We start from the raw sequence: 19155 nt of genomic DNA on the forward strand, positions 1-19155 counted from the left end.
CATTTAACTCCGTATTCACATTTCCATTAACATTCGATTTCATTTGCTGTTTTGCTTGCAGGAAGCGGACTCCTGGGTGGCCGTACACCATCTGCAGACACAGTCAGGCATATTGGATCCCGATGACTGTGTGCGCGATGTGGCCGATGATCGGGAACAAATATTGGCTCACTTTGAGGATTCTGGGCCCGATCCGGGCGTACCGCAGGGCGGGGGCGATGGCGCCTCAGGCAGTTCCTCAGTTGGAACTGGTTCGCCGGACATCTTTCGTGATCCCACAAACACAGAGGCGCCCACGCGCGATCTCTCCACGCCGCACATTGAGGTGCCTAGCACCACGTCTGGCCCATTGGCTGGTCTGGGCGTCGGCCTGATGGTGCGTCGTAGCAGTGATCCCAATTTGCTTGCGTCACTCAAGGCGGAGGGCAGCAATAAGCGTTGGTCGGCGGCGGCGCCGCACTATGCAGGCGGCGATTCACCGGAACGCCTGATGCTGGACAAAGCCGGCGGACAGCTGTCGCCACAATGGGAGGAGGAGGACGACACAGCGGCACAACTGAAGGAGCAACTGCTCCAGCAGCAGCAACATCCACACGCCGGTGCAGCGGGCGCACACCAGCCATTCGCTCGCTCCGGCCGTCTGTCCATGCAGTTCCTGGGCGATGGCAATGGCTACAAGTGGATGGAGGCGGCCGAGAAGCTGCAGCAACTCCCACAGCCGCTGCCAACGTCGCTGCCGAACAGCGCCTATTCCAGCAAATCGCTGCCGCGCGAAAGCAAGCGCAAGGAGCCGCTCGGCCAGGCATACGAGTCCATACGCGAGAAGGATGGCGAGATGCTGCTCATTATCAATGAGTATGGCAGTCCGCTGGGCCTGACGGCCATGCCGGACAAGGAGCATGGCGGCGGGCTGCTCGTGCAGCACGTGGAGCCTGGCAGCCGGGCCGAGCGTGGCCGTTTGCGTCGCGAGGATCGCATTCTAGAAATTAATGGCATCAAACTGATCGGGCTAAGTGAGTCGCAGGTGCAGGAGCAGCTGCGTCGTGCCCTCGAGTCATCGGAGCTACGCGTGCGCGTGCTGCGCGGCGATCAGCATCGTCGCCAACAGCAGCGGCGCGACTCCAAGGTGGCCGAGATGGTGGAGGTGGCTACCGTGTCGCCCACACGCAAACCGCATGCCGCTCCGGTGGGCACCTCGCTGCAGGTGGCCAACACACGCAAGCTGGGCCGCAAGATCGAGATACTGCTGAAGAAGGGACCCAACGGCCTGGGCTTCTCGGTGACCACACGCGACAATCCAGCTGGCGGCCATTGCCCCATTTATATTAAGAATATATTGCCGCGCGGCGCTGCCATCGAGGATGGCCGCTTGAAGCCGGGCGATCGTCTGCTCGAGGTCGATGGCACGCCCATGACCGGCAAGACCCAAACGGATGTGGTGGCCATTCTGCGGGGCATGCCCGCCGGCGCCACAGTTCGAATCGTTGTCTCTAGGCAGCAGGAGCTGGCCGAGATGCCCGTTGGCGTAAGTTGAACTATTTTGCTCAGTTTCAGATTCATTTCTAAATGAAATAACTATCTTATAGCCACCAGAACCAGTTGAGAAGGCAGCGCCAGTTCCCGTTTCTGCTCCGATTCCGGTTCAAAAGTCAAGCAGCGCTCGCTCGCTGTTCCAGCAACAGCAGCTGCAGCAACAGGCACAGCTCAATGAATCTCAGCACTTTATTGATGCGGGCAGTGAGTCGGCGGCCTCCAATGTAAGTGATTCATGGAACTAGTTCCAAAATTAAAAAAGTAATCAAACTCGAGCTCATGTAGTTGATCGGTGAACTAACTAACGTCAGCTTAATCAATTTGGTAGTAATAAGAACATTTGGATTCCGATAAAGGAACTAGTTCCAGCGTTTGAGAATATACATACATACATGGATGCCTTTGAGTATACTAGAAGGAAGCAGTTTAAAGAGAGGGGTGAATGATTTAACTCATTTACAACTCTTGATGTGAACTAGTTTATAAGCTAAAAATTAGTTCCATGGAACTAGTTTCATGATAAAATTAGTTCATCTGGATAGAGCTAGTATTAGACTAAAAAGGATCTATATTATGTATGAGGATCTTTATCTGTGGACACAAAATAGCACAGAGCCATACGACTCTGATACTTGAAAAGAACTAGTTCATTCATTTTAGAGGATAAATCATTAATATTTCTGGTAATTCAGTTTACTTTAGACTCGAGTAACGAAAGCAAACTGGTTCATTTGGTAAACTCTTTATTTTCAATTAAGATCCATTTGAACTAGTTCATTTGTAATAGCAATTATCAGTTATTGATCAGATTCCCTAACACGTTCACATCCTTGCGCCCACAGGACAGCCTGCCGCCGAGCAGCAGTAACTGGCATTCGCGGGAGGAGCTGACGCTCCACATACCTGTGCACGACACGGAGAAGGCTGGCCTTGGGGTCAGTGTGAAGGGCAAGACGTGCTCCAATCTGAACGCATCCACGCCCACAACTAACAGCAACATGAAGCACGACGGCGATCTGGGCATATTTGTAAAGAACGTGATCCATGGCGGTGCCGCATCGCGGGACGGACGCCTGCGCATGAACGATCAGCTGCTGAGTGTGAACGGCGTCTCGCTGCGCGGCCAAAACAATGCCGAGGCCATGGAGACGCTGCGCCGTGCCATGGTCAATAACCCGGGCAAGCATCCGGGCACGATTACCCTGCTAGTCGGACGCAAAATCTTGCGTTCGGCCAGCTCCAGTGACATATTGGAGCATAGTCATAGCCATAGCAACAGCAACAGCAACAGCAACAGTAGCGGCGCCAACAGCAACAACAACAACAACAACAACAGCAGTTCCAATGCCAGCGACAACTCGGGCGCCACGGTCATCTACTTAAGTCCAGAGAAACGTGAGCCGCGCGGCTGTGGCAATGGACCTGGCAGCGCTGGCAGCGATATGAATAGGTGGGTTTCGGGCAGAGCCAGTTGAGCTGGCCTAATGAACTAGAATTTGATTTTGTTATAACTTTTCAGATGGAGCAATCCCGTTTTGGATCGTCTAACCGGAGGCATTTGCTCCGCAAATTCAGCACAGCCAACACAACAACAGCAACATCCGCAGCAGCAGCAACAGCAGCAGCAACAGTCGCAGACGCAACAGCGTCGCTTGCCACCTCCGCCGTTGGGTGGCAACAACGCGGGTTTGCGCAACGAAAGCTACTACATGGCCACCAATGATAACTGGTCGCCGGCGCCGCTGCAGCTGCTGAATGGGCACGGCAACACGGCGCTGCTCATCGAGGACGATGCGGAGCCGATGTCACCGTAAGTTGGCAGCTATCACACTTAGCCTCGACCTCAATTGACTTTTGTTTACTTTGCTTGCAGCACGCTGCCGGTGCGCGCACACGATGGCCAGCACTGCAACACGAGCAGCGCCAACACATCGCAAACGAGCGTCGGCATGGGGCAGACCAGTGGCGTGGCAACGCCCGTCGTGGCTGGCAATTTCGATGCCACATACTCGTCCCAGCTGAGTCTGGAGACGAACAATTCGGGCGTGGAGCACTTTTCGCGCGATGCGCTCGGCAGGCGTAGCATCTCCGAGAAGCACCACGCGGCACTGGATGCACGCGAAACGGGCACCTATCAGCGCAACAAGAAGTTGCGCGAGGAGCGCGAACGCGAACGTCGCATTCAGCTAACCAAATCGGCTGTCTATGGCGGCTCTATTGAGTCGCTGACGGCGCGCATTGCCAGCGCAAATGCCCAAATGGCAGCCGCAGCGGCTGGCTATAAGCACGCCAAGACCAACTCCCATATCGAGCAGCGTGAACAGCAGCAGCTGCTGCTGGCCGCCGAGGCCGAGGCGCGCGATAAACTGGGCGATCTGGGTCCATCGCTGGGCCTCAAGAAGTCCTCGTCGCTGGAGTCGCTGCAGACCATGGTGCAGGAGCTGCAAATGTCCGATGAGCCGCGTTCCCATCACGCGCTGCGTGCTCCACGCGGACGCGGACGCGAGGATAGCCTGCGCGCTGCCGTCGTCAGCGAACCGGATGCAAACAGTGAGCAACAGTTGTAGCTATTGGTGGCGCCAACTTAGCCAGACCTGATTAACACTATGTTCTCTCCATTCGCTTTCAGAGCCACGCAAGACCTGGCTGTTGGAGGAGGGCGATCACGAGGGCGGCTTTTCCTCGCAGCGAAATGGGCCCTTCCAGAGCTCCCTCAACGATGGCAAGCACGGCAGCAAGTCGCGCGCCAAGAAGCCGAGCATTTTGCGGGGCATCGGACACATGTTTCGCTTTGGCAAGAATCGCAAGGATGGCGTTGTGCCTGTTGACACATATGCTACGTCTTCAATTGTGTCATCGGCGCAGCCCAACAATGGACAGTCGCTGCAGCAGCAGCAGCAACAACAGCAGCTGCAGCAGCAGCAGCAGCAGCAGATACCTGCCGCTGCACTTGCCGCCCTGGAACGCAATGGGAAACCACCAGCGTATCAACCACCGCCGCCACTGCCAGCACCAAATGCAGCGGGTGGCGGTGGTGCAGTAGCCTCTGTGGGCGCCACCGGTGCTGCCACACTAAATGGTGGCATACACCAAAATGATATATTCAATCATCGCTATCAGCACTATGCGAACTATGAAGACCTGCATCAACATCAGATTAGGTGAGCTGGGCTGGCTGCTTGCTTGCATTCATTTCATTACTCATTAGGTTAAGTGGTGCTGGCTTACAAGTAACTAACTTTCTGTACCTTGAAATGCATAAGGCAATGCAGTTAGATATATACTTAGATAAAACGGCAACTAATGGCAAAACTTAAGTTCAAGGAACTAGAATTTGTTGCTTCAACTCTTATAGAAATGACTCGAAAGTAGCAGCAGGTTCAAATCTAAGTTAGCTAAAGCAAACTTAAATACAGTGAACTGAATCTTGGGAAATGTTCCATTTTACGAACATTCCGAGAGAATGTTATTATTAATATAAAACAAACTTCAATGTCTGCTGACTATATCGAAAATATAGATCAAAAGCAAAAACTCGCACGAAGTCTTGAAGATTAAATAAGGGTCTCTAGTCTATGTCCTGTTTAAGTTTTACCCTCAGCTTGTTTTAATTTATTTGATTTAATGCAATCTAAATTGGCTCTATTTAAGTGCTTAGCACTGTACAATGTGTTTGTGTATTGTATTAACCCGTCTCTGTGTTTCATATCTCTCTTTCTCTTTCTACTCTGTGCACCATGTGTCATGTGTTTTTCTCTTACCTGTTCATACACTACTCACACACGACACGACACCACCACCACAACCACAACCACAAACGCCATGTTCACACACTATAACTAATGCATTAACCAACACTGGACACACGACAGCGACAGTGTTCAAGAGACGCTCTCGGAGTCGACGCTCGAGTGCATGCGACAGCAGGTGATCAGGCAGCGTATCAAGGTCGAGGCCGAAAGGTAACACACACACACACGCATACTAACACATAGCTATGGTTTGGAATTTTATATGTATCACACACACACATACCTAAGCACATTCTCCATTTGTATATTTGTATATGCGAACTTTGCTTTTTGCGCTTTTGCAGTCGCCGCCATCAGCATTACCATTCGCAGCGCAGCGCCCGTTCCCAGGACGTCAGCATGCATTCCAATTCCAGCCAGCAGCCACCATTGCCGCTGCCCCCGTCGGCGGCGGCAGTTGCCGGCGGGCATCAGCAGTCGAACGGCTTGCGTCCGATGAGCAGCTACTACGAGTACGACACGGTGCAGCAGCAGCGCGTGGGCAGCATCAAGCACAGCCACAGTCACAGCCATGGGCACAACCATGCGCACCACAATGGCAATGCCTCGTCGTCGCCCATCAGCGTGAATGTGGCGCAGCCCCACTGGAAGGCAGCGGCGCTCAATGGCTACTCGCCGGCATCGTTGAACAGCAGCGCACGCAGTCGCGGACCGTTTGTCACCCAGGTGACCATACGGGAGCAGAGTGGCATGCCGCAAGCGCAAGCGCCAACGCAGTCCCAGTCGCAGTCGCAGTCGCAGCAACCCACCTATCAGGTCGTGCAGAAGATAGCGACAGCGCAGTCGCAGTCGCAATATGGCAGCGCTGCCGGCGCCCAGCCGCATGCGTCGAAGGTGTGACTATAGGTGCTGGCGCATGCGCGCGCCACACGCGACGTCCTCGTGGAGGGCCAGCACAGCCGTCACTCGGAGCTGAGCGAGGTGGAGGTCTTCTACTATGCCACCGAGTGCTAAATCAGGGGCAGAGGCAGGTCGCATGTGAGGCGCCAGCGGCCGGCAAAACAAGCAATCAACTGGAAAGCAGTTTAAATACTTTTTTTTTTTGTTTTAAATACATACATATATAAATATGAATAATTTCATCATTTGACAAGGGCGGCAAGACATTCCCCAACACCCCCCTTCCCCCCCACACACACACACATAGTTAAGCTCATAAAATTACATTATACAATGAAAGTATTCTATGAGAGAGCGCATATTGAAGAGCAACAAATGCTGCTTTAAATACAGATATTTAAATATATATATATATATAAATAAATATACGTATATGAAAAGATTTACCAATGCATTGCGCTAAAATTAAGCTAAGACATTAATTGTATTAATCGCTAAGCCGAAAGTCAAAGACCGTGTAAATAGTTATTAAATATAGTTGGAATTGTGCGTGCCCAGGCGAAACGACAGGATGAAAGCTAAGGTAACTAACGCAAAGAACGAACCAATATATCATTTCATAGTGTATCTATTTGTATAAGCTGCCTTCGAGTCGCAAAAACATCGTAAACATTTCCTAAAATATTCCCTAAATTATGCTAAATGAAATGCTATTCATATCGATTGTATACAAAAATGAAAAATGAAAATGAAAATGAAAAATACTTTAAACTGTATTAGGCGCTTCAATCAAGCCAAAATCATGCTGTAAATATATAACTGGCATATATACATACATACTTAGACATATATTATGCATATATCTATTAATCTATAACATTTTTTTTTCGTTTAGCTTTAAAGCAGACGCCATTATGTATGCAAAACAAAAAGATAAAGATAAAGTGAAACTTAAGAGTCCCAATAATATTTTTTTTATATAATGTATCGTGGTTGCGTAAGCTACAGTTATATACAGTACTTAGAAATATTCACTTAATTATGTATTAGCAATTAGCAATGTACGTTGTGCAGCTTAAAGATGCCCCAGCATAGCGTTTGGGCACTTATCGAGAGAACTTGATGTTAGAACGTATTCATATGAGAACCATACACATTACGCTACATATTGTAATATTTGTGTATTATGTATATTGCAGAATTCTGTTGCGAATTAAACATTTAAGTTTCTATATATCAATATAAGTGCCTTGATGTTTTACTATTGAGCTAACGAACTAACAGATGTGTCTTATGCAGCTTGAAAGCATCTCACGTTAAGATCTGACAGCTTTTAATAATGATTTTCGGAAATCATTAGGCTTCAAAATGTACATTAAAAAAGCACTATAAAATATGTATATTGGGAATATTTTGTGAACAACTCAAAACAAAAATTCCAAAATCTCCCAATATTTTTTTGTTGTTGAATTGCCACTGAAATCAAATTTATTAACATATATCATGCACAGAGAATGGGAACAGTCGAATGAGGGCTCGGTTCGTATACTTACCCCGAATGCTAATCAATTCTGTTGCACTTAGTCTGACCGGAGCGTGTACCTGGGAACTGTGTAACCGTATATGAATGTTGCAATATATCTGTCAGGCAATCATTTATTAGGACACCCGCTTCGATAACGCAGCTCCAATGCCGCGTTTCATCGCTGACTTCGATTTTAATTTCGATTTCTGGCTTAATTTTTTCGACTCGGTCGCCTTTCTGATGTGGCTCTGTACCATGGGACGCATTAGCGCCGAGGTTCCAGACGGTAGCAGAAATTTGGATGCCGCCTTGGATACTGCCAAGGCAGGTAGAGCACCGCCCGCCAACCGGTTAATTATACTTTTATGCTTGCGATAATAGTAATTATCAGTTAGCGGTCCTGTTCCACCAGCTTCAGTTAATGGTGTGGACGATTGGCATGAATTTGGGGTCTTTGGCAGCTGTATAGGAGTTATCAGTGTAAAGTTCCTTAAGGAGTCTTGGCTGGGCGTCTTGGACCAACGCTCGCTGTTGAGGAAGAACCGTTATAGGGCTTTACCATGGCTATTCGTGTACTCACTCGGGCATTCCACTGGGCGGTATAACCACATCCAGGACGTTATCGATCAGGCGGGTCTTCAGAGTGCAATCGTTTTTTGTGGTCGAGTGTATGGATGGTGATGTATTGATCTCGATAAGCCACGGTTTCAGGTTGTTATCGATAATAATATCATAACCATACACCTCAAAGCAATGCCGATCGTTGGCCATTACAGGGGCGACAGCGTCTAAAGAATGTCGTATCGTCTCCGAGATGCGGCAAGAGAGTTTCTTCGATACGCCCTCGCCACGTATGCTGTCCAAATAGAGCCACAGATTCTGCATGGACCATTTGCCACCATGTATCGTATTGTACTCCTTCTGCAGAAGTGGGTGATCGTTAGGCAGCGATCGGTTGACAGGATCAGAACTTACATTATTCTTTTGTATGCTGACATTCGTGAGATGCATGAAAACATTATCGATCTCGGTCTGATCGTACCGCTGGGTACAGAAGCGGCAGAAGCCCTCGTTGTACAGATAAGCCTTAATTGGATTGAATGAAGTGACCAGCACGTACAGTCGCAGATCGAACTTCTTGCCGCCAATGAGGAGGGGATTGTCGATGTATTTGGAGATGACGCAGGTGTCGCGATGAAAGTGGGGATAGAATGTGCGCGCTTCATAGGCAAACCTCTTCAGTTTGCTCAGCTTGTTGATCAAGTAGATGCCAACACCTTGTGACTTATCGGAAGGCTTTACAATCCATGTGCTCGCCGGATTCTTATGGAACTGTTCCACAAATAAATTGTAATCGGCGGGCAGTACAAATGTCATCGGTATTATATCTAGATACATATAGCGTGTGCCGCCGACGCCCAATTTCGTGCTATTCGGATGAGTCATGGCCAAGGCGTCGCCCTTGCGCTCCAAGTCCTTACGATAGCGCTTGATGTTCTTAATCAACAGATCCTTGCGTGACAGCTCCATCGAGTTGGGGAAGTGATTGATTATTCTGCAGAAGTTTTCTCTTTTTCAGATCCTATATCTAAATCTATAACTATAACTTGATCTCTATTAAACTATATGTTGTGTGGCTAGTCTTAGTGAATATCAATGTAGCTCTAATCTCTTTGTAAGTCCTTATATATATATATATATATATATATATGTATATCTATGTGTATACTTACTGATCAGATCGCATTCGATAGGGATGATCGACCCCAAAAATGTAGCGACAGTTCTGCGCGCACGCCCAATACAGATTCCATTCGCCATCGAAGGCGGGCACCTTATGCCAGCCTCTTTTCTGAAAGTTGTTGATCAGCGCCGTCTTGTCGCAATCAGTGCTATAGTAGAGACAATGGCGTTCTTTACGCGGCCAGGGCCTCTCCTTGGACACAAGTCCGAAGATCGGCAGTGGCAGCGGCAGCGGCAGGGGCAGTTTCGACTTGCTGCTGCTGCTGCTGCAGCATGGCATCACGTCTCTGCTATAGCTGCTGCTTTTCCTTTTCTTGAATCGACATTTCATGCTTGCGACTGCAACTGCAACAATGTTACGTTCAACTTATAAAATTTTGTGTCCGCAGATCTTCTCCAGAATGGCGCTAGACGATTATCTACTATAAAACTGAAAATTTTTGTATTTTTCTTCTTTATAGAGCACATGCCCTATGGGTAAATTTTATACAATATTTAGTAAACTTTTCCAAATTATTATTTTTTTCTTTTTGTCAGCAAAAGGCCTGCTGTCTCTGTACTTGTCATAGCAAAAGGATAAGTTGAATAAGAATGGTGGATCTTCATAAGGAGAGAAAGAAAGAGAGAGAGAGAGAGAGAGAGAGAGAGATTAAAGAGAGTACAAATAGTAAAGAGAGTAAAGAGATAGAAATAGACAGAGAAAAGGGAAGAGGGAGAGAGTGAAAAGTAGCAGATAGAGAGAGATAGATAGAAGAGAGAAAGACAGCGACAGAGGCAGACAGAGAAAGAGAGAAATAGAGAGAGAGAGAGAGATTGCTAAGAGAAAGATAAAACAGAAAGACGAAAGTGAGAGAGAGATAACAAAAAAGACAAAAAATATAAATATGTGAGAAAGAGAGATAGTGAAGAAAGTGAGAAAAACTAGAGAGAAAGAGAGGTGCGAATTAAAGATCACTGAGAAAATGCTGATTGGAATATATCCATTTAACTCAGTGATTGCAAAGAGAGAAAGCAAATCTTAAGAACGAACATTTGAATTGAAAAGAAAAGTCTGATATTAAAATAGAGTTAAATGTAATCGTAGTTCCAATAAACAAGACGAGATAGAAATTGAACTGTGGCCAATTGGAAAACGCGAAAAAGTGAGATGGAAATTGTAGCTGGCATTCTGATTGGACCGATCTGTGAGCAGCTCCCACTGGAGGAGAGCTTTTCTTGCAGTAAATAACAGCTGATGTTTGTTCCATCGAATACACAGTTCGGTATCTTCCCGATTGGATAACAATGAGCTACTTTATATAGATACGTGGACTGGCAGCAGTGCATATATAGTCGCATTGATACTGGGCAGCTGTGCTAAGGCAAACACAAATGTGATTCGTGTGTGCCCAGCTGATCAAGCTCTTGGCTGATCGCTGGTCATTAGATCGCATTATGCAGGCAGCGATATTTCCTCGATTGAAAGCGAAAGTGTTAATTCCAATTTAGCGCCCATTAGCAATTACAATGGCCAGTCACATTCTACCAAAAGATGAGGCCATTCACAGAAATTTTCTTTTCGTTTAGGTATTTTTCTTTGGTGTCTATTCCGGATATAGTTGGGGCTCTTTTGTGGGTTCTAAGGGTGATCACCGCGCGGCAGTTAACCACAGCTATGTAAATAGACTTTGACATATTTGCAGCGTTGCGGACTGAGGTTTAGCTGGTTAGTTGGTTGCTCATTAAGCAATTCACACGTCTGACCAATGCCCGCCAAAGGGCAACCGGGCAACCGGGGTGCCAGCACAATAGTCATCCATTGTCCGCCCTCGACTCGCTGCCGGCTATAAATGCCCGCTGGCGGTCAACAAAGTTCAACAGTCAGCCAGCACACGGTGTCCAGTCGAGTGCACGGATTGAGTAGCAGCTACCAAACGAGAGAAAGAACAGTTCGCGTATAGACAAGCCCAGGCCCAAACAAGCAACATGAAGATCTATGCTCTCACACTGCCCGCTTTACTGCTGGTTGCTCTGGCGGCACCTGGCGAGGCGACCTTTGGCAAGCTGGGCCTGGTGGTGGGTGGCACTGGTGGCGGCTATGGCGCTGCCTATCCATATGCAGCCGGCGGCTATGGTGGTGGCTACGGTGGTGGCTATGGCGGTGGCTATGGCGGTGGCTATGGCGGCGGTTATGGCTATGGCAACGAGAATATAGTCAAGGTAATTAAGGTGTCTGTGCTGCCCGGCGGTGGCTATGGAGGCGGCTATGGAGGCGGCTATGGCGGCGGCTATGGCGGTGGCTTTGGAGGCGGCTACGCCAGCGGTGGCTTTGTTGGCGCTGCACCGACCATATCCACGTCGGCCGTCGTCACGCCCGTGGTGACGTCGGTGGCAACACCTGTTATAGCCGGCGGCATTGGCGGCATTGGCGGAGGCTATGGAGGCGGCATTGGCGGCATTGGTGGCGGCTATGGAGGCGGTGCAGCGCTGCCCATTTCATATGGCATTGGTGGTGGCTACGGCGCCGGTGGCGGCTTTGGACTGGGCTTCGGAGCGCCTGCAGCCTTGGGCGGTGGCGGTTGGTGCTAGGCGGTGATTACTGTAACAGCTGAAAGCGACTTGTTTATACACATATATAAATATCCCTAAATAAATACTTCTTTTTTTTGTAAACTTTAAATAAACGAAATGTAAATTATGAGTAAAATAAATTCTTTAATTGAAATAATCAATAGAAAGGTCTCTTTAGCCATAGTTGATGGCTGCATTCTCAGCTTGAGTCTGGTCTATGGCCATGTACATTGGGCCTTTGTGCAATTGAGTTTCGTAAGGTGTCGATTACCAAATTCGTTGGCCAACAATTGCCAAGCGAGACACAGATGTGGGTTGACCTTCAAATTGGTCTGGGCAGGCGCTGGAAATGAAATTGAGAGCGGCCCGAGCGCCGCTGTGCACAGCCTCGCAATCCGTGTGGACAGATTCACTTAGCTCACAATAGTCAAATGGTAATGAAGTGCCAAACGAGCATGGCCAAACCCAAACTTCAAGCCAAACAGTGAGTGGCCCAAGAATACGGTGGCACGCCACTTGGCTACAAATTGCCTTCGCTCGAAACGGCCCGAAAGCTCGAAGTCTGGCCAATGTGTAAATTAGCTATGATTTCATATTTGCCAAGTTCAAAAAGAGAAAAAATCACAAGTCGAACAATAAACAAACACTTTTAAATAGTTGAAGCAATTTATATGCAGCGGGGCAGATTTTTGCCAGGCCAAGCTTTCTTTTGTCTACAGAGAACAGCTATGCCCAAGGAATCCATTAAACTAAGCTTTATGTAATAAATGAGATGTATATATATATATATATACCATATCATAAAGATGATGTATTTGGGGAGCATCCGGGTTTGGTAATTGAATGTTTATTAGCCAAGTAGATACGCTTGCTTAGCAGTCGTCAATGAACTATATCTACTCCATGCTCAGTTCTATTTACTTTGGCAGCGAAGTCCAGAGCCCGCTAGATTGCTAGAGTTTGTGTGAGAATCTATGAGTATGTTGCACGCGTCTCATAAAAGCTAGAGGCATCTGATGTAAATGCTGTAAGTTGCTCTGCGAATCAATTTGCATACACGTTTAGGCCAAAAACAAAACGTCTTAGGCGTGGGCTTGGGCCAGTGGCTGGCAGCACTACGCGCTCTTTGCGCGGCGGACGTGGTTCACGTTTTAGACTTGACTTAGCTGAATGCTGGAATCTGTTTGCAGAGTGCTTTGCTCACTCGGTTAGCACATCGAGCCACAACCAGAGCCGGAGACGTAGCCAGAGCGGCGACTGCTACGTGTAGCCACGCACAAGATCTAGCCTGAATGAGCCGCAGCTCCTCAATACATACAATGCCCGATGTACGAGTATCTATGCAGATACATACGTGTGCACTGAGAAAAAAATACATGAAAACACACACACACACACACCTATATACATATTTGCATTGGTAGCAATCGAATGGCAAGGGAAAATCCTAATCGAGTGTGAAATTCAACAAACAGTTTTATAGCGTATATAAAATTAGGTAAATTTTATTAAAAATTATAAAAAAACTTGACGTTTACGTGAGCTCTACAGTTTGTTTTTTATTTAAAAAAAAAATAAGAAAATCAAGTTAAATATAATTGAAAAAATCAGTTAAGTAAACATAAAGGAAATAAGAAAATAGCAATAGAAAGTTTCTAAGTTTCAAAAGCCTTTTAACATATTTAACATTAATTAAATGTTATCAATCTTCATCAAAGAACTAAAGCCAAGGCATACACTACAACAAAACAGAATTTCAATACTTCATTATAAAAATCTAAATAGTTTGCTCTATGAATATGAATAAGAAATATTAGAAAATGTTTAAAATACGTTTTTTAAAAACTTTATGAAAGAAAATAAATTTAAAGCTTCTTCTGAATTCTATAAATATATATATATTAAAATATATATATCTATATATGTATATATATTTTTAAATAACTTTATTATTTACAAAACAGAATTTAAATATTTAATTGTAAAAATCTAAAATGTGTTTCAAATATGTGAAAAAAAAATTAAATATAAAAGAAACTGAATTTACTTATGAAATTATATATTATAAATATATATATGAATTATATATATATATATTTATTTAGTATTAATTTTTTTTTGTTAGAATACGAAGATCATTGCAGTTTCACTTTGATATCCTAGCATATATATAATATATATGTATGTATATATATATAAATATATATATACAAGTAGACAATCTTTTTCTTGCAGTGTTATGACATTTTGGGAATTACCTGCGCTTCTTGCGAATCGTTTTGACGGCTGACAGCAAACGCAAGTGTTATTTGCCCAGAGAGGTGAGAAAATATCTCAGTTTATGGTTAAGTAGTAGACTTGACAGACACGCATAGAGGCGACAAGGCAACAGGGCGACAGGGCGACAGATCGCTGGATAGCTAGCCAAATATACACTCACACACACAGACACACATACATAGCTAGCTAAAAAGCTATCTATACGGATGGACGGATGGCTGGCTGTCTGGATAGTTGAGCAGTCAGTTAGCTGGGGACGCGCCTTAGTTTTTGGCATTTCGGTGTGGCCCATAAGTAACTATTTATGAATTAAGCAAACAGTTTGATGAGCTTCAAAGTGTCGCTGCTGCTGCTGCTGCTGCCGCTGTCGATCGGGTCCAGCTTAAAGCATAAGATTTGTATTATTAGAACCACACGCACACACACAAACAGTGGAGACGCAAGGGACAGCGTCTCAGTCGGCGCTGGCTGCTGCGTTGGCCTATAAATTTGTGCGTATCGGCATTGGGAAGCATCAGTTGAGTTTTGCCTAGACCAGGCAGCGCACGCATATATCCATAACCAATCCAGTTAGTGAGATGAAGCTCTTCGTTTGTATTGTTGTTGCCGTGCTGGCGCTCGGTGCGCCCGCCCAGGCCTTCCTGGGCGCCAAGTTGGCTTTGCTGAAGGCCATTAGCGGCGGCGGCGGCGGCGGTGGCGGTGGTGGCTACGGCGGTGGCGGCTATGGCAGCGGCGGCTACTCCGGCGGATACAACCAGGGCTATTACACGCAGTCCAGCCGTCCAGTCTATAACTATGGCGGCGGTGGCTACAGCAGCGGTGGCGGCTATGGCGGCGGTTATGGCGGTGGATATGGCGGCGGCTATGGCGGCGGCTATGGCGGCGGCGAGCAAGTCATCAAGGTCATCAAAGTGATTGAGCAACCTCAGAGCTATGCTCGTTCGAGTGGCGGCTATGGCGGTGGCGGCTATGGCGGTGGCGGCTATGGTGGTGGCGGCTATGGTGGTGGCGGCTATGGTGCCAACTACGGCAGCAGCAGCAGCAGCAGCAGCAGCAGCTATGCTTCCTCGAGCAGCTACGCAAGCGCCGCTCCAGCCATTCAGACCAGCGCTGTGGCTCAGGCTGTGCCAGCCATTACTTACTCCGCTCCCGCACCGGCGCCAGTGACCTACTCGGTGCCCGCGCCACAGCCCGTTCCGATTAGCTACTCCGTGCCCGCACCGCAGCCCGTGGTGCGCGTGCAAGCAGCGCCAGTGTCATATCCAGTGCCCGCACCACAGCCGGTGGTCAACGTGCAGCCAGCACCAGTGTCCTATCCCGTGGCCTTGCCCGCACCACAGCCCGTGTCGCAACAGTACGTGAAGACCATCAAGGTCATTGTCGACGATGCCAACAGCGGCGTCAACCACGTGCCCAGTCCAGTCTATGGCCCGCCCGCGGGCATTGGCGGAGGCTGGGGCAATGGTGGCGGCAGCTACAGCGGCGGCGGCGGCGGCTGGAGCAATGGCGGCGGCAGCTACAACAGCGGCGGCTGGAAGAGCGGCGGCATCTGGGAGAAACTGGCGGCTGGCTGCTAAGCTCAGCGCTCAGCAACCCTCTCACTCCTTCGTGCCCCTCCTCCAGAGCGAACCCTCCCACACGAGCTTGCTAAACTAACTGCCCACGATCTATATCTACTCAACTGCTTACAATTATTATTTTTTTTTTGATTAGTTTTAAAAACATTATCGAATAAATTTTCTCCCAAATTGTTTGTCTTGCTCTATTCGCGCTGTTCGATTATCGATCTTGAGTCTGCTTCCGAGAATAAAAGTCAGCTCATTGTGTAATATCCTCAATGAGTGCTTCCCAAATAGCCGTAAATTATTTTGACCTTATATGGTTATATAATCGAGAACTTGAATAGTCGCCGTTGTATTTTAATTTGTTGTTTATTTTTATTTTTTCTGTTTTTTTTTTTGGAGTTTTTAGTTTGGGATTTTGGGCCGGGCTCGAGGTGTTCTACATAAGCATAGATACGGCCGCCGACAATTTATCACCTAACTGCTAAATGTGATCCAGCGCTGATGCTAACCAATCGCTGACACTGACACTGACGCTGACGTGGAGTTTAGTGGGACAGCTGCGCGCTGTTCCAAGTGCCATTTCGACACAGATCATGGCAAGTATTTGGCCATAAGCTAAATTTGTAACATTACGAGGTCAACGGCATCCAAGAGAAAAGGCAACTAGTGCAAGATGAACTTACCACATATTTTATTTTGGCTTAATGTACTACCTATTATCTTATATACATGAATTTCTTTTGGATAGCTTATCAAGTGTTAGCTGTGCTAAGTGAAGAGCGTAAGACTATAGGTGATCAGATTTGCAGGCTCGAACATAGCCCGCATGACTGTCGCAGTAGATCCAAGTCAAGTACTTGAACATGTACGGCCGCTCGTCATCAAATTTCATACGTTTCTCAGGAATGGGACACTCGTCAGTCTGTGTTTTGCGCTTCAGAACAGCAGTGCGTTGCGATTGACTGATCTCAGATATATCCGTTACAGGTGCTAGAAAATGGCTCGAATTTCATCATTCATGAATCGCACAGAATTGTCTAGTAGTTACCATCTAAGCTATGAGAATTTTCCATGTCGTGTTAATCAAAAAAAAATATATATATAAAAATTAAATGAATACTGTATGCTATGAGTATAGGTTAGGTTTTGAATATTATCTGCCTCACCTTGGTTCCAGCAGAAGTAATCCACTTGACAATTGGATCGACGCGAACTTGATTATCATTTTAAGCAGAGAGTGCCACATCGAACCACAATTATCTATCGCATGGCATTTCGCACAAAAAGCTAACTAAACCGAACCACTTCAAGTGGGATAACAATTTTGTATATGAGTTACGAAACTCAAGTATCGATTATTTCATATTCTAGGGAACATTTCGAATTCGAATTGAAACGTAAAATATAAAATTTTCGAAAATGTCTTCAAACTTCTTACGCATAGTTTTCCCCAATGCAGCTAGTTGTAAGTTCTTATCGGCACTTGGCACGCTCGTTGATAGCGGATCAGCGCTAGGAGTTGTCAACGCTGGGACCCCAATGGGCGTTCAGCCAAGACGCGACACATCCGCTGACCGTGCATATAAATTACCTATGACTGTGCGGCTCGGCTGACAGTTGGCCTAACACACAGTAGCTATGCGCGACGTATGCTTGATGCATTTGCTACTGCTGCTTGTGCTGGCGGCTACCGCAGCTATGCCACACAACAGACAACAGCAGCAGCACCACCAGCTGGGCAACGATGTTCAGCGCATGGACAATGGTGCGTATACATAATATCGAAATGAACTTGAACACATTGTTATATTCCACTCTGTCTCTGTGCGTTAGAGTACACGCCGATAATACACATCAGCTCTGCTGTGCTGCAGCTGGCGCCAGACGAGCAAACGCATTTGCTGCTTTCAGGCAGTGGCCATGGCCATGGCAACGGCCACAGTGGCTCATCTCAGCCGACTGGCCCCATCGCTCACTGGCCGCACATCTACAGGCTGGAGGACCTGCTGCCCGTGCGAACGCCAGCAGCTGCCGAGCCGCGACTCACAGTCAGCGACAATCTGGACTTTCAAGCCAACAGCCCGCAGTATGTGCAGTCCCACGGACGCTAACGAGAGAAGTCAGGAATCACAGGCGCGCATACATGACAAACTTAGCTGATTTATTGCAAAAAAAAACGTGTCTTTATATATATATATATATATATATCTGTATTGGGAATAAAAAAAAATTAGCTAGTAGAAACGTTGACTATCACAGGCTTAGTGAGAGTCCAGTTGGTGCTCGATCACGTGCTGCTGATGCTCCAGCTCTAGCTGCTGTTCGATGTGCTGCTCCTCGAGCTGATGGTCCAGTTGATGCTGCTCATGCTCCTGTCTATCCTTGAACTCGTAGAGTGTGCTGTAGCTGAAGGCGCCCTTGCCGTGATCAATGCCGGGCACCGGCTCCTCGGCATGGTGTTCATGGTGTTCCAGTTCCAGCTCTGGTTCATAGTGCGCATGTAGTTCGCTGGCCTCGGCATATTCCACGCCCGCATCGCTGCTGCCATAGTCCGCCGGGAAGCTGTGCTCGCTCAGATGATCGCCCAGTTCGCCCAGCTGCTCGTGTTCCGCATGCAGCTTGCTGGCTCCCAGATCCAGCTTGGCCAACGCCTCGCCGCCGCTCAAGACGCCCGCATAGCTGCCCAGCAGTCCAGCGGAGTGTACGCCAGCTGCCACCTCGCCACCAATGTAGCCCGCTTGACTGCTCAGCGCCTGGGCCAGCAGCAGGATCAGTTTCAATCGCCAGGTAAACATGTTGACTCTAGTTGTTAATGGACTTTTGTGTGGTAGGCTACCGACGCGGCGAAATGGTGCAAGTCGACTATTTTCTTTTCGACAAGAGCTCTGCCATTTATACGCTGGCTTTTGGCACACATTTTCCTGCATTTTCCAGCCGCAGCAACAACTCAAACAACAACAACAATAGCAGCAGCAGCAGCAGCAGCACTGAGCAGCGCTTTTGTTTGGCTTGGCTTGGCTGGGCCATCCATGTTGCAATGGACATCTGCCGACGACGACGACGACGACGAACACGAAGACGAAGACGACGTTGGCAACGAGGCGGCCACTTCAGCTGCAGCTGATAATTTTGTGCACTTATTGTGTAGATTACGTATACGCCAGCGTGGCCAGCTCACCCAGGCAAGCCAAGCCGATGCGAGGCATGCCAAGCCAGCTGGCTGACCATTGAATAGCCGCAATTATAAGAGGCGCCGACACCACCACCACCGCAGCAGCTGTTGCAACGTGCGTATACGTAATGTATT

General features: G+C 47.6%; 6 protein-coding genes across 8 annotated transcripts in view; 4 read left to right on the forward strand and 2 right to left on the reverse strand.

Annotated features, from left to right (window-relative positions):
• The window catches only part of LOC111603088 (partitioning defective 3 homolog), a 44103-nt gene extending 37175 nt beyond the window's left edge, over positions 1-6928 (forward strand). Inside the window, exons 2-9 of one of the 3 annotated variants that reach the window (XM_023320547.2) lie at positions 62-1525; positions 1587-1757; positions 2376-2983; positions 3053-3343; positions 3407-4083; positions 4163-4694; positions 5406-5495; positions 5630-6927. In XM_023320547.2, the coding sequence (XP_023176315.2) occupies positions 62-1525; positions 1587-1757; positions 2376-2983; positions 3053-3343; positions 3407-4083; positions 4163-4694; positions 5406-5495; positions 5630-6185 (4389 nt within the window). In that variant the 3' untranslated portion in view covers positions 6186-6927. Of the gene's footprint in view, positions 1-61; positions 1526-1586; positions 1758-2375; positions 2984-3052; positions 3344-3406; positions 4084-4162; positions 4695-5405; positions 5496-5629 lie in introns of all 3 variants that reach the window. The other 2 variants (XM_023320546.2, XM_023320548.2) reach the window with 2 other exon arrangements.
• Positions 6929-7629: 701 nt separating this feature from the next.
• On the reverse strand, positions 7630-9935 carry LOC111603141 (probable tubulin polyglutamylase TTLL1). Its single transcript, XM_023320616.2, has 5 exons — positions 9444-9935; positions 8686-9265; positions 8291-8631; positions 7739-8238; positions 7630-7661 (listed from the first exon to the last, which is right to left on the reverse strand). The coding sequence occupies exons 1-4, from the start codon at positions 9782-9784 to the stop codon at positions 7845-7847; spliced, it is 1656 nt and encodes a 551-aa protein (XP_023176384.2). The 5' UTR covers positions 9785-9935; the 3' UTR covers positions 7630-7661; positions 7739-7844.
• Positions 9936-11418: 1483 nt separating this feature from the next.
• LOC111603202 (glycine-rich cell wall structural protein) lies at positions 11419-12038 on the forward strand. Its single transcript, XM_023320691.2, has one exon. The coding sequence runs from the start codon at positions 11419-11421 to the stop codon at positions 12019-12021; it is 603 nt and encodes a 200-aa protein (XP_023176459.2). The 3' UTR covers positions 12022-12038.
• Positions 12039-14811: 2773 nt separating this feature from the next.
• LOC111603216 (keratin, type II cytoskeletal 1) lies at positions 14812-16504 on the forward strand. The gene has a single exon (XM_023320714.2). It carries the CDS (start codon positions 14862-14864, stop codon positions 15858-15860), a length of 999 nt encoding a protein of 332 aa, XP_023176482.2. The 5' UTR covers positions 14812-14861; the 3' UTR covers positions 15861-16504.
• A 510-nt stretch (positions 16505-17014) lies between these two features.
• On the forward strand, positions 17015-18023 carry LOC111603136. Its single transcript, XM_023320611.2, has 2 exons — positions 17015-17613; positions 17682-18023. The coding sequence occupies exons 1-2, from the start codon at positions 17487-17489 to the stop codon at positions 17957-17959; spliced, it is 405 nt and encodes a 134-aa protein (XP_023176379.2). The 5' UTR covers positions 17015-17486; the 3' UTR covers positions 17960-18023.
• A 26-nt stretch (positions 18024-18049) lies between these two features.
• Positions 18050-18653, reverse strand: LOC111603135. The gene has a single exon (XM_023320610.2). It carries the CDS (start codon positions 18641-18643, stop codon positions 18110-18112), a length of 534 nt encoding a protein of 177 aa, XP_023176378.2. The 5' UTR covers positions 18644-18653; the 3' UTR covers positions 18050-18109.
• Between the last annotated feature and the right edge of the window lie 502 nt (positions 18654-19155).

The sequence above is a fragment of the Drosophila hydei genome, unplaced genomic scaffold (assembly GCF_003285905.1).
Source record: "Drosophila hydei strain 15085-1641.00,03,60 unplaced genomic scaffold, DhydRS2 tig00000211-arrow-pilon, whole genome shotgun sequence".
NCBI classification, from domain to species: domain Eukaryota; kingdom Metazoa; phylum Arthropoda; class Insecta; order Diptera; family Drosophilidae; genus Drosophila; species Drosophila hydei.

Coding starts and splice junctions, on each gene's coding strand:
- LOC111603141 (XM_023320616.2), bottom strand. CDS start 9,784: ATGAAATGTCGATTCAAGAAAAGGAAAAGCAGCAGCTATAGCAGAGAC. Junction 9,266..9,443: donor TATCGAATGCGATCTGATCA/GTAAGTATACAC, acceptor AAACTTCTGCAG/AATAATCAATCACTTCCCCA. Junction 8,239..8,290: donor CCGCCCAGTGGAATGCCCGA/GTGAGTACACGA, acceptor CTTCCTCAACAG/CGAGCGTTGGTCCAAGACGC.
- LOC111603202 (XM_023320691.2), top strand. CDS start 11,419: ATGAAGATCTATGCTCTCACACTGCCCGCTTTACTGCTGGTTGCTCTG.
- LOC111603216 (XM_023320714.2), top strand. CDS start 14,862: ATGAAGCTCTTCGTTTGTATTGTTGTTGCCGTGCTGGCGCTCGGTGCG.
- LOC111603136 (XM_023320611.2), top strand. CDS start 17,487: ATGCGCGACGTATGCTTGATGCATTTGCTACTGCTGCTTGTGCTGGCG. Junction 17,614..17,681: donor TGTTCAGCGCATGGACAATG/GTGCGTATACAT, acceptor TCTGTGCGTTAG/AGTACACGCCGATAATACAC.
- LOC111603135 (XM_023320610.2), bottom strand. CDS start 18,643: ATGTTTACCTGGCGATTGAAACTGATCCTGCTGCTGGCCCAGGCGCTG.